Source organism: Gymnogyps californianus, chromosome 2 (genome assembly GCF_018139145.2).
Source record: "Gymnogyps californianus isolate 813 chromosome 2, ASM1813914v2, whole genome shotgun sequence".
Lineage (NCBI taxonomy): Eukaryota > Metazoa > Chordata > Aves > Accipitriformes > Cathartidae > Gymnogyps > Gymnogyps californianus.
This window is the reverse complement of record NC_059472.1, coordinates 144,201,019-144,215,485: the sequence shown is the minus strand read 5'-3', so window position 1 is coordinate 144,215,485 and position 14,467 is coordinate 144,201,019. Positions and strand designations below refer to the sequence as shown.

The window sequence follows — 14,467 nt, the reverse complement described above, 5'->3', positions numbered from 1 at the left end:
CTCTGTTCCTCAGGCTCCATTTAAATGGTCCATACACATCTGAGGATCCATATAAATAATAGCATAGCTTACAGAGGAGTTTAATAAAATAAAATAACATTGCTCTGAGGGAAGTATTACAACTGATATTCAATAATTAGAATTAATACTCAGTTGGCAATTAACTGATATTTAATACTTACTCTACAAGTCTAGTGTTAAGTTTGCCTACATCATTTACATCAAACCACTCAATCTCCTGTCTCATTACAGCATGAAAAAATTCTTGTCTGATTCTTTTGATTTGCCAGCCAGCAGCCAGCATCCAAAATGAAACTTGAATATAGGCAGCAAAAAGAACACCAGCTCCTATTCCAGAATAATAATATGCATATCTGAAAGGAAATAAAAAGAATGGAAACTGAATTAATTCTACTCCAAACAGGGCTAGCTGCCATTTATCTTTCTTCACTATAATGAATATTTTTTAAGTTCTTTCAGAATCAAATTTCAGTTGTTATCTTTTGCTAACTTATTATACAACTTCCACAAAGTAAAAAAAAAAAAAATTAATTTAAAAAGTAATGTCTCAAAATCCATGAAGACATAGATTAAAAAAAAACAAGCTTAGAATGACATACATACTCGTAGAAACACTTCCCACAATGAATGAAAATTAAGACAGGGATTTTAAAAATGCTTAAGTGATACAAAAGCAAAAGTAAGTTAGGTTTCAGGATATCCACTCTCATTTAATGAAGTAAAGACAGAGATATTGAATTTTAATTGTTTGCATGTTATCATCATTTAACTGTTTTGTTTAGTTGTCTTTGAGACATGTTAGTTTGGTTTTAAAAATTGTGTACATTCCTAAGGAAAAATAAAGAAATTAATGTCTAGGTACTCTTCATGCAATTACAGCAAAATAAGGCTCCACACATACAAAAAAAAAGAAAAAGCAATAAGGAAAGCTATTCTAAGTACTTTTGTTACAAATGAATGCCAAAGACATTTTATTCATGATTGCAATTAAACAAAATATTTCATATTTAAACTGAAAAAGATTAGTACATTAATGAATAACTTCAAATTAAATGAGTAGCTGAATGTTGTTCTTAATCGTTGTCAGCATAGTAAAAAAACTACAAAAAGCAGCAAAATTAGGGAAAAAACAGAATTTATGCATTTGTTCGAACATTTAGTTTATGCCAAAATGCAACAGAATGAATTTAATTTTGGTTCAAAATCCCTACTAATTATGCTCATTTTACAATATAATTAGTAACAATTAATTGGAAAATAAAAATATATGACATATTGTGAATTATTTGTTCAGTGACAATTGTTAAGAAAGGTGTAGGTCTGATTTTGCCAGCTTTTTTGCATGACAAATATACCCAATGTTTATGTTTAGATTCCAGTTCCAGAATTGAGCCACATAATTTTTGTATCAATAATTCCTAATTCTTATCCTACACAGTGGGGTTTGTACTAGAGGAGAATTTGCCATCTGTGATTTCATACTCCCATCAAGGAGCAGACCATCTTGGCTTACTTTTACAAAACAAATACCCTTCTCTGAGGTTGAACAAAAAGACTAGGGTCTTCTTTCCAGGCATGAAGACAGAGGAGCTAGGGCTTAAAAAAAAGTGTAAACAGAAGGAAAACCTGGAAAGGGCAAAGGATGACAAAAGAAGAGTTAGGGTATAGGTAGACAGCGAGAGAAAGAGGAACAACCCTCCTCCAACCATAAACCTGGAAATTGCTCAGACGGTGACACCACATGTCCCCACAGCCTGTCTCTGAAAATAACTGGTGCTTAACACCTTAGAAGACTGTGAAAAAAACATTATTAGACTAACATGAAACAGCTTGTCAGTGAGATAGTTTAGTCGGAACAACTGTTGCATCTCAGTCCCTATTTCAATTTTATCCAACCAGAAAATGTTAAAAATACATAGTAAGTTCTTGGCCTAATTTAATATTTTTTACTTATGAGCTCTGCAGATTTGTTGGGCATTATATAAAAAGTATTTCTTTTATAATTTTAAAATTTGGTGTCTCTCAACTTCACTGTCTGTTCTTTGTCCTTCTAGAAGAAAGGGTACCAACGAGTACTTGATTTACCTTCCCAGTGGCAATCATTATTATTACGTGAATGACCTTTAGGTGGATATTCCTCCGTGTTTGTAGTGGCAAAGACTAAATGAAAACTGAAAACCTGGAAATTTAATGGAAACTCCATCATGAATGACTTCATAATCACCTCATTTTGGTTTATTTCTGGTAGAGTACAAGGTGTTTGTCTTTAAGGGAAGTCTTTCAGAATTTCACTTATTATCAACAAATTTTTAAAGTGTGATCCTGTACACTAAAAACATGGAGCAAATAAATGGCTTGCCTAAGAAGTTATCATGAGCTTTTGACATTGAGGGGATGCACAGGGGAGGAAGAAAGGGAGTAGGTTCTCTGAGTTACAAGAAACTTCGTTTCACTTTCTTTCATAAAACTGGATGCAAACTTCACTAACTGATGGAGTTATGTGAAAACAGTATCCACAGTTTTCATACAGCTACTAGGGTCTCCTAGGTACTATCCTTTAAAAAGTCTATGAACTAATAGAAAATATGTGGTTCAGAGATGTAAATAATTAGTTGACTTTGCTGACCGATATGGTGTCACTTAATTATGGAGAAAACAAAGTAATTTGGGGGCTTTGCATGTGATCAGTTCCAACATTTTAGGGGATTTGTTAGGCATCAGCCAAAATGTTCATGGTTTTGATGAAAATGAGAAAGCCAAAGAGCAGGAAATGGGGAATCTCCATAGGAGCTCTTGGAGAGCTGGCACAGCGCTCCTTCAGCCACGAGAGATCCCGCTCCCAGGACCTCCCTCAGAACCGGGTGGGTGGCAGCCATTCGTGCACTGGACTGTGCCTTACTCTCTTACGGTGGCTACCTACTGAGACAGGAAGGAAAGCAGCAGAGAAAAGGAAAAAGGATGAACAGGAAAGTTGTGGCAGTAAGAGAAGCCAGCTTGCCAGGCAGGCAGGGCTGGTGGCAAAATGGGATCTGGAGAGTGCAAGGGGAGGATGAGGAGTGCAAGATGTGGGCAAGGAGGAAGAGCAAGAGTAGGAGCACACACTGAGGGAAAGGCATGGGAGGAGAAGGTATCCTGACACACGAGAAAAGGAGGAATAACCCTCCCTCTGAGCTTCTGGCATAAAGGGTGTACATTTGCAGGAGCCATCTGGCATAGATCAGGATTAGAGTGGGAAAATGCAAGGTGTCCCTGACTCATACAATGATGTTAGCCTAAAGACATAACAAAAACTGAATTCCTTCAGTTTCGTGAAATATTTATAATGAGATTAATCTTGGGCTAAATATTAGAATAAACTTTAGAGGAGAATTGCTTGAGATCTCTATTACAAGAAAAGAATAGCCATGAAGTGAATGAAAACTTTCCTATTACCTGGTAATTTCTTCAACTTTGACATCACAGCGCAAGAAAAAATTTCTATAGAAAAATTCACTGACGTATGATTCAATAAAGAAAAATTTGCTAGAAAGAAAATTAGAGAAGAGCTAGTTAATTATTTTTATTTAATCACATGATAATAATTTCCTTCTGTAAGCTCCTATCCCAACAATGCTGAATGAAGATTAAGAGCAGTCAGCTACCTAGCACCTTACCTAGCCACTGACCATGTTTAAGGGAACTGGAGCTATGCAGCACATTACAAAGCATTTTCTGAAGTCAGAAGTGAACATTCTACCTGTAATATAATAAACAGTTAAAAAAGTACTGTTTTTTACAGCTACTCTACAATCACTAGCCTGAATTCCACATTTCAAATACAATATTTTCTCTGGAATGTGTGCTGATTTTATGAATATTTATAAAACAATACACTGGAGCTATAAAACCCACCTTATTTAATAGTGCTCCAGAGTACTTTACAAACGTAGGTTCATAAATAAGTAAAGTTCACAAAATTAATGAATATGGTATTAGGCGCTTCCTTCCAATTGTCCAGGGGACACATTTTTATTTAATGAATTCTTGTTGCCAGAGGTTTAACGTGTAATTAAATTGTATAAGTTTTCTCTACATGTGAAGCTAATCAGGAATGAGCAATTCTGGGATGTGCATTTGGCACTTTAATTTCAGAATAAACGTGCCTTGTTCTGGTTTGACTCTGCAGTAAGAAGTGATCATTAACAACTTCTCAGAATTAAATACTGCACTTTATATTTACATTTGATTTAAACCTAGATTAATTTTCCAGTGCAAATACTGCCCAGTAGAAATCAAATGATGAGACAGAGGTGGCAACGCTTAATAGTTTGACTCTTTTTGGGATGATTTGAGGAATATCATTGTACCTCTGTGCACCAGTAACAGTCATTCTTGTCCAAATATTCAGAAGGAGCGATTAACTCCTTTTGAAATCAATGTCTGACAGGTAAGTTAGGTGATTAAAGTAAGCATAATGCTCTTTAATGAAGACCATTTGGCTGAACCATGCAACTATATGAATACAGTGTTCAGATCTTTGCCCTCTGTACCTTGTCTACTTCTCTGTCAAGGAACAAAGTGGCGTTGGAGAAGTTGTGGGAAATAGCATGGAGGTCTTTGGAGAAGTTTAGGAAATTCCACATTCATGTAACGTGAGCAAGGCTCCCACTGGTTTAGAAGAAGAAAACAAAGTTGATGATGTTTGGACAAAAGGGACTCTCAGGTTCATCTCTTTGAAGTGTGATAATTTATATGCTCAAACTTACCAGCAGAAAACCAATTTTTCTGATAATCTCATCCTTATATCAGTCTGAAAGTCTTTTGTTGTTGTTGTTGTTCAAGTAGGTGGAACTATAATCATAGTCTTTGGGACACTTTTAATATCCTTCTAAAATACACAGCCGTTATTAAATATTGAAATATCTAATAACATTTGTGCTGGGTTACATATTTATTGCACCTGCTTTCTTTTGATAACTGAGGCTTCATTACATATTTTAGTTTACATATTTAGTTTTGTTGAAGAACTGCTTCTGATTTCAGTGCATAGCATGACACATTTTCTTTCTCTGTTTCTTTTACCATTTCCCATTAATCCGTTTATTTCATTCCTTAACCCAAATTGTAATACTTTAAAGTGTTTCCTTTAAACCTGGCATAGCAGTTAATTAGTGAACTGTTTGTAACAGCACAGGAGACTGGTTGGAAGAAATACAGAACTGGTCAAAATTAAATTCCTGTTGCTTCTCACAGTAGTGAGTGGGCCAGTGACTCGTCTGGCCCACAGCATACGAGCAAACTGCTTCCCTGCGAATCAATAGCTTGAGGTGAGCTGCTATTCTACCCTTTATTTTTTCCAAATACAAGTCACTTTTTGTTGCATAAAAGACATATTTCAATGACACCAACTAGGAGCTACAACAGTTCTTACCTGCATAAGTAATATTTTCTGAAGTAATAAAGCTATCAGTCATGTCACCAAAGATGATCATCATAAGGGGGAGACCTGCTCCATGGAGTATTGCCATGGTAGTGCCTAGCACCATGAGGAGTTTATCCTGCCAGTCGGAGTATTGAAACTGAAAGCGGAAATAGAACTGTGCTGAAAACTTCTCTAATTGCAGCAAATGCATTTGAGTGACAACATAGTGTTAACAGTGCAGAAGGAGGCAGTAAAAAGTAAAATAAGAACATTTTAATACATAAAATGGTAAAATCATAACATAAACCAGTAACTTCTTGATAATTGTTTTAAGAATAAAATAATAGCTTTCATACAATATGAATAATAATAAAGTATTAAAAACATATGTTTAAACAAATTTTGCATTCAATTTAACTATGTTCAATTTAAATTTAAATTGATGACTATAACTGAAATAAAAAAAATAAATTCTAATAATATAATATCTATAATAATTTCTCTATTTTTATAGTATCTTAGATAGGTCCACACTTTGGGCTGGAGGGTCTTTACCATTGTAAGCAGTTTCAAAGCCAATATATTTAAAGCTGTGTAAAATTGATGTCTACTGTTTCTATTTTAATGTTACTAATACTTCTCATGAAACAATGGTCATAAAAAAACTAAATATGACTGTGTACTAAGGAGAATAAGAGTTTCACAGTGCATTTTATTGTACAGAAGTATACAAACAGAAAATAATCACTCTGGGTTTTAGTCAGCTTGCTGAAGCCAAAAAATTTCTTAAATTCAGTTACTGGACCTGCATGGAGGCAGGAGCCATGGGCCGTGTCACCACAGGGACCTCTAAACAGGCTCTCAGGTAATTGTGAGATACCTTATCCTCCTTGTACGGGCAATAGTAAATCACCCCTCACGCCCTGGAAGGATAGTGTCTGGGAATGGTTAGGTCAGAGCAGGTTGTTCCTGTCCCCATACTCCAAATGAGGAAGAAGAGAAAAAGAAAAAGGAGTAAAAATGTCTTTCTCATTGCATAGTAATAAGTATGAGTCCTTGAGTAAAAACTTATCTGCGAATGTGTGATGGAGTGGACTTATTCAGCATCCCATGGCTCTTAGGAGGCACCCGTGTCACTGTGCCAGCCTGGGGTGCTCCTGGGAGATGCCGGTTTGTGCATGACATGTCTGGCCCCGCTGCCAGAAAATAGGCGAGAGTGCTCAGACCAGTCTGGGGATGTGATTTCCAGGGGCACCCAAACCAAGAAGAGAGGATCAATGGGTTTTCCTCTCTGAGCCTGTAGTCATGGTCTGAAAGGCATGGCTGTGAAATAATCCCTTAAATGAAGGAAGCTGTGCTCTTTGGCAGGTAGGTGGGGTCCATGGGATGCACCTTAGCTGGGTGATCTTTGAAGGAAACGGGTTTTGCTGTGGCTGTTACTTGAATGGAGTTGCCCTGGTCTTTCAGGTGAGTCAGAGCAGTTTAGTGCTTCTTGTCCTCTGTGTAGGGAAGCAGGAATTACCAATGTGTGTTTTTCTTTTCTCCTATGTGTGAATTTTTACCGCTAGTTTCCCTTAGGTTTTCAGAAAATGGGGAGAAAGATGGGAGCTCTGCTGAATCCAGTGCTGTCCTGGTTTCCGCTGGGATAGAGTTAATTTTCTTCCTAGTAGCTGGTATAGTGTTATGGTTTGGATTTAGTAGGAGAATAATGTTGATAAAACGCTCATGTTTTTAGTTGTTGCTAAGTAGTGTTTATACTAAGTCAAGGATTTTTCAGCTTCTCATGCCCAGCCAGCAAGAAGGCTGGAGGGGCACAAGAAGCTGGGAGGGGACGCAGCCAGGACAGCTGACCCAAACTGGCCAAAGGAATATTCCATACCATATGACATCATGCCCAGTATATAAACTGGGGGGAGTTGGCCGGGAGGGGCAGATCACTGCTCAGGAATTAACTGGGCATCGGTCAGCAGGTGGTGAGCAATTGCATTGTGCATCACTTGTTTTGTATATTCTAATTCTTTTTTTATTATTATTGTCATTTTATTATTATTATCATCATCATTATTACTATTTTCTTCCTTTCTGTCCTATTAAGCTGTCTTTATCTCAACCCACGAGTTTTACTTTTTTTCAATTTTCTCCCCCATCCCACTGGGTGGGGGAGAGTGAGCGAGCGGCTGTGTGGTGCTTAGTTGCCAGCTGGGGTTAAACCACGACAGTCTTTTTTGGCGCCCAACGTGGGGCCTGACGGGTTGAGATAACAACAAATCTGACTGGAATGTGTTAGAACAAATTTGTTATAAGCCTTCGTTGTATTAGTTCAATAGTCACTAGCCACAAGGTTGATGTACTCACTCTGAAAGTTGGTGCACTTGTTCTTAAAGGTGCGTTATGTAATACCTTACTTGCAGTATACGCTCCCTGTTGCGCTGTTTATCACCCCTGGGAACTGGGCCAGAGTTATCACGTTGTTCTACTTCGTAACACTGGCTTATGATACAACAGAATTGCTGGTCGTGAAACTAATCTGGTATTTGTACTCAGCATTGCTGTGATCTCCGTACTTCGGGAGCCATCTATCAGAAACTATTAATAATTACACCTTTTACCTTTTCTCATCAGAGAGCCAGTCCACAGGGGAGACACATTTCTTCACCTTCCCCTTCTCCTCCAGGCAAATTACAATAGCTCTGGAGAATTTTGAATATGCTTGGGATGTTCAAACCAGCATGTTCCTATTGCTATGTCTCCTGAATGTGTTCCAGGTCTTGTTTAAGGTTAAACAACTATTTAAGAATATCACCCAGAGGTCTGCCCCAAGGCTGGAGAATCATGGGTGGCATGGCATGTGGGAGAATATGGGCAGGTAGCTAGAGAACTTCTCACCTCCAATGGTTTGGAACTTCACTCCTGAAAAACTACAGGACCCTGATAAAGTGATAGAATATTTGAAAGGAAAATGCTGTGGCTATTCCGAAGAGGCACAACTTACCACACTTTTGCAGCACCCTCAGGGGGAAGGGAGGGAAAACAGGCACTGCGGCTACTCCAACCCCAGCGACAGGCACTGCAGCTGAACCAGAGAACCAACCTGTGCCGGTATCAGTCACCCCTATACAGAAGAAGAAATATAAAAAAAAAATCATTTCACTTAGTAAGGGATGAAGATGAACCAGGGTCATCACGAGAACAGGAGGAAGAGGCAGAACCAGAGGTAATCACCCGATCCCTATCCCCGAGTGAGCTGCGGGATAGGTGACAAGATTTCAGCCGTCATCCAGGCGAGCACATTATCACCTGGCTGCTCCGATGCTGGGACAATGGGGCTAGTAGCCTGGAATTAGATGGTAGGGAAGCCAAGCAGCTGGGATCCCTTTCTAGGGAAGGTGGTATTGACAAGGCGATTGGAAAAGGGACACAAGCCCTCAGCCTCTGGAGGCGACTCCTGTCAAGCGTGAAGGAAAGGTATCCCTTCAAGGAAGATGTTATATATCAACCAGGCAAGTGGACCACCATGGAAAGAGGTATCCAGTACCTGAGGGAACTAGCCATGATAGAGATGATTTATTATGACCCTGACAATGCACAATTACCCAGACGAAGTCCAATGCACACGACCCATGTGGCAGAAGTTTGTACAGAGCGCACCATCGTCGTATGTCAACCCATTGGCAGTACTGACCTGGAAAGACGAAGAGGCACCGACGGTGGATGAAACGGCTTGCCAGCTCCGGCAATATGAAGAAAATCTCTCTTCCCCCCTATGAGCCTGTGTCTCGGCTGTGGAAAAACTGTCCGAAAAGTCCGAAAAACTGATCAAACTGATCGAAAAGTCCTACTCCCCATGTGTATGGACCAGTATCTAAGCTATTAGGAGTGAGCATTCCTCTGCTCAAGAGAGAGAATATAGAAGGTATACATGATGGGGTACCCTGTTGTTTTACCTGCATGACCACAGAGAGGATATGAGGAAGAGGGATGGAAAACCTACCTTGACCCTAGATGCACAGGTATGTGAATTGCGAGGAAAAACCACCACAAAAGTGGATTCTTCCAGGAAAAATGGCACTCCAGTTTCCAGCAGGCAATTCCCCAGACAGAGTAGGAGGGCTTCTGACCCTCTTGAAGGGACCTCTAAGTCATTTTTACAATAAGTGAGTAACGAATACTCTGACCAGGAATAGAGGGGCCCTGCCTCCAGCCAGGTGGAGGAAAGGGACAACCGGGTTTGTTGGACTGTGTGGATTCGATGGCCTGGCACATCAGACCCACGGGAGTACAAGGCTCTAGTGGACACCGGTGCACAGTATACTCTAATGCCATCAAGCTATAAAGGGACAGAACCCATCTGTATTTCTGCAGTGACAGGGGGATCCCAACAGCTAACTGTGTTGGAGGCTGAAGTGAGCCTAACTGGGAAAGAGTGGCAGAAACACCCCATTGTGACTGGCCCAGAGGCCCCATGCATCCTTGGCATAGACTACCTCAGGAGAGGGTATTTCAAGGACCCAAAGGGGTACCGGTGGGCCTTTGGTATAGCTGCCTTGGAGACAGAGGGAATTGAACAGTTGTCCACCTTGCCTGATCTCTCTGAGGACCCTTTGGTTGTGGGGTTGCCGAGGGTCGAAGAACAGAGGGTTGAAGAATAACAGGTGCCAATCACTACCACAACGGTGCACTGGCGGCAATATCACACCAACCAAGACTCCCTGACTTCCATCCATAAGTTGATTTGTCGACTGGAGAGCCAAGGAGTGATTAGCAGGACTCGCTTACCCTTTAACAGCCCCATTTGGCCAGTGCAGAAGTCTAATGGAGAATGGAGACTAACAGTTGACCATCGTGGCCTGAATGAAGTCACACTGCCACTGAGTGCTGCTGTGCTGGACATGCTAGAACTCCAATATGAACTGGAGTCAAAAGCAGCCAAGTGGTACGCCACAATTGGTATCGCTAATGTGTTTTTCTCAATCCCTTTGGCAACAGAGTGCCGGCCACAGTTTGCTTTCACTTGGAGGGGCATCCAGTACACCTGGAATCAACTGGCCCAGGGGTGGAAACACAGCCCCACCATTTGCCATGGACTAATCCAGAATGCACTGGAAAAGGGTGAAGCTCCAGAACACCTGCAATACATTCACATCCCCTATCATGCACCAGCCTCTGGGAAAATCGAGCGATACAATGGATTGTTAAAGACTACATTGAGAGCAATGGGAGGTGGAACCTTCATACATTGGGATACACATTTAGCAAAAGCCACCTGGTTAGTCAACGCTAGAGGATCTGTCAATCAGGCTGGCCCTGCCCAATCAAAACTTTTACGTACTGTAGAAGGGGATAAAGTCCCTGTAGTGCACATGAAGAACATGCTAGGGAAGACAGTCTGGGTTACTCCTGCCTCAGGAAAAGGAAAACCCATTCGTGGGATTGCTTTTGCTCAAGGACCTGGGTGCACTTTGTGGGTGATGCGGAAGGATGGGGAAGTCCGATATGTGCCTCAAGGGGATTTGATTTTAGGTGAGAACAGCCAATGAATTAAATTGCATGATGTTAATTGCTATATAACCCTGCCACTGTATGTCATCATTATTATAATTGCTATATGTTACATCAATGGTATTACAGTAAGAATTACTTAGATTAATGAAGAATGAACTTTGATAAAACCGAGCAAAGTGCAGTAGTGATGTAACCGGAACTGACTGCAGCATGCAACAATCCAACACTACGCACCATTCTGCTGCGCCCAATGTCACCTGCCCGCGCACCACACTGAAGCCTGATCCTGCTCTGCCGACTGAGCAGACTTTTTCTCATCCCTCCTGCCCAGAAAGACTGTTATGACAAATGGAGCCAAAAGTCATGGACTGAATGAACTCAATGAACATTTTAAAAGGACATTTAAACAGACATTTTAAAGGCCTATAGATTAAGGGAATGCTATCTGTGTGTATATGTATCAAAAGACAGGAAAAGGGGTGGTGATTAATTGAAAATGTATCAGAAAGTGTGGGACCTGGACATGATGTAGATGGTATAGAATAAGGGGTGGGTACTGTCCTGGTTTCAACTGGGACAGAGTTAGTTTTCTTCCTAGTAGCTGGTATAGTGTTATGGTTTGGATTTAGTAGGAGAATAATGTTGATAAAACGCTCATGTTTTTAGTTGTTGCTAAGTAGTGTTTATACTAAGTCAAGGATTTTTCAGCTTCTCATGCCCAGCCAGCAAGAAGGCTGGAGGGGGCACAAGAAGTTGGGAGGGGACACAGCCAGGACAGCTGACCCAAACTGGCCAAAGGAATATTCCATACCATATGACATCATGCCCAGTATATAAACTGGGGGGAGTTGGCCGGGAGGGGCAGATCACTGCTCAGGAATTAACTGGGCATCGGTTGGTGAGTGGTGAGCAATTGCATTGTGTATCACTTGTTTTGTATATTCTAATTCTTTTAGTATTATTGTCATTTTATTATTATTATCATCATCATTATCATTATTTTCCTTCCTTTCTGTCCTATTAAACTGTCTTTATCTCAGCCCACGAGGTTTTTTTTTTCTGATTCTCTCCCCGATCCCACTGGGTGGGGGGAGTGAGTGAGCGGCCGCATGGTGCTTAGTTGCCGGCTGGGGTTAAACCACGACAAGCGCTAGCAGTGGGAATATTAGAGTGTGATGCGAGTTGTCATCACTCCTATATTGCGCAGTAGTGGTTTTCTCTTGCTTCCTCTGCAGGAAGAAGTTTTGTTTCAAATGCTGGAATTATCCTTCAGGAAGTAAAGGGGCATTAGTTTTCCATAGGTATTTGGGAAATCTTTTCACTTACAAAAGAAAAACTTTTTTCCTAAAACTACCTCAGATTCTGTTAGATGCAGACTTGACTTAAACCTGAATAAATCCTAAGTCTGCTACTAGTTAAGCATGAAATTTAATTACTCTGTTAAATCTTAATACAGTTATCAATGAGACTGAAGTAGTACAGAAGTTGCCCTATCGTTTCCTTTCTAAGCTACTTCAAATAGCTCATGTGCAGTTTCATTTGAAGTCCTCAAGAGGGCAGGTAACTAAAGATGTAATAAGAGAAATTCTTATGGTATGTTATGAAAACTTCTTCAGACGATTGTGGTCAAGCCCTAGAACAGATACCTAGAAAGGGTGTGGAAGTGCAACTGCTGGAGATTTTCAACTTGCCTGGACAAAGCTCTAAGCAACCTGCTCTAACTTCGTTGCTTAGGCTGACTTTGAGGAGGACATTGGGCCAGATGATCTCCTGAGGTCCCCTTTATCTATGATTGCTCTAACTATGTAAAATGCAAAAATATTGTGGCCTGCATATAAAAGAAAATTAAAACTGTGTGCTTCCAAATCACCTGTTTAAAAATGGATGCAATTTATTGTAAAATCTGATGTGACTCTCTCCTGTTGTTTTCTGGATATGTATTTGGGTGGGAGAGTAGCTGAGAAGAGACTAGTTAGTAATGAGTATAGTACTGATAAGTTAGAATCAATTGCAAAAGAATAACTTGAAAATGGAAGCTAAGATTTCCTTGTTTCTGACAATGCCTTTTGAAGAGTATTCCATTAGGCAGCTATGCCAGGTGCTTATGAAAGCACAGCTAGTGTGGGAGATAAATTTTCTGGCATACGCTACCCTTATGCTGGGGATTTTCCTTTTCTTTCTTTCTATGTCTCCAAACACATTTCAGGTCCATGTTACAGCCCCCTCCCCACCCATCTGTTAATAGACCTATGCCAACATCTCTTGGATGTAGCTGTGACAGTAAAAATCCCCAGCATTGACAGGTTTTAAGCTAGTTTACTCCATCTCCCGTGTCTGCCTTTTCTTTACTTTCTCCTCCGTTTTCCCTTCCCATTGCAGATCTCTGACTACTCTATACCGTAAACACCAAAGTGCCTCTAGTATAGCTCTGCAACATGAGTAGAGATACATATATTAAAATAATAAATTTTAAACATTGTGGTAGACGGGGATTGCTAAACACACAAGTATCATGAAACTTACCACTGTAAATGGGCTGAACATACTCAGTTTCTCGGGGTTCTTCTTGTTCCCACTGCTGAAAAATTAAGATTGTATTTTAAGCAGGAAGAACACTTAAAACATAAAGCAAGCCTAGTGTGTTATTAATACAACTACTGTCTCTTAATTGTATTCAGCTGCAAGGAGGAGATACAGGAACGTAAAATAAGAACTTTCAATGTAATCTCAGTGCATTTCTCTGAACACTGTCAAAAATACTTTCAAGAAGTCTTCTGGTTTGGTATTGTGTTAATACAGAGTCTATTTGGGAAAAAAACCCATACAGTCTAGCTGTAGGTTACAAGCTACCTAAGTAAGACTCATTTATAAGTACAGCTCCTATGAAAAAGTATTAAGAATGGCTGTAGCTAAATCTACAGTGGGACTTTGATAATGCAGCAGAAGTCCTCTTGCAAACTTTGCTGGTGTCGTCCTATCTACACTCCACTTTTTTTTCTTAAAGAAGAGGGTGGGAAGTTCTTTGATGATTAAAGCTGTCTGTCTAGCCTTTCTTGCCTAGGCTAGGGCCTGGTGGTAGCTATCGACAAACTGGGTGGGTGGGCTATAATCTAACAATACTGCCAATTGTCTGTCAAAGACCTCTCATATCTAAGTATTTTGATTTCAGATCATTAGACTGCAGTCGGGCAGACTGGTCCCTCTAATCACAAGATTCAACCTACAGAACTGAACTTGGAAGTAACTAGTCTGTTATAATGAGAAGCGGACTGCAAAGAGGGGAAAATGAAACAAACTTGGAGAAGGTGGAGGTGGTGGCAGAAAGAATGCAATGCTTTGTGATGGTCAGAAGTCTTGTACTAGAAAGAAGAAATGAACAGGTAGAATTTCAGAAAAATCACTGTGAGTTTGCAGGGCAGTGCCCTGTCCTATCACAAGATACCCTGTGAGTTATTAACGTGGCTTACGGGGCTGGAAGATGATCTGTGTCAACTAGACAGTGTTAAAATGATGTAGGAGTTTTGCTTCCACTTGAAAAATTCA

At 40.2% G+C, this 14,467-nt stretch overlaps 1 protein-coding gene across 1 annotated transcript in view; it reads right to left on the bottom strand.

The window, feature by feature from the left end:
- The window catches only part of LOC127012695 (phosphatidylcholine translocator ABCB4-like), a 57,386-nt gene that overhangs the window by 37,828 nt on the left and 5,091 nt on the right, over positions 1 to 14,467 (bottom strand). Inside the window, 5 exon segments of the mRNA XM_050890928.1 lie at positions 183 to 374; positions 1,882 to 1,893; positions 3,462 to 3,543; positions 5,432 to 5,579; positions 13,448 to 13,502. Coding sequence (XP_050746885.1) covers positions 183 to 374; positions 1,882 to 1,893; positions 3,462 to 3,543; positions 5,432 to 5,579; positions 13,448 to 13,502 — 489 coding nt within the window.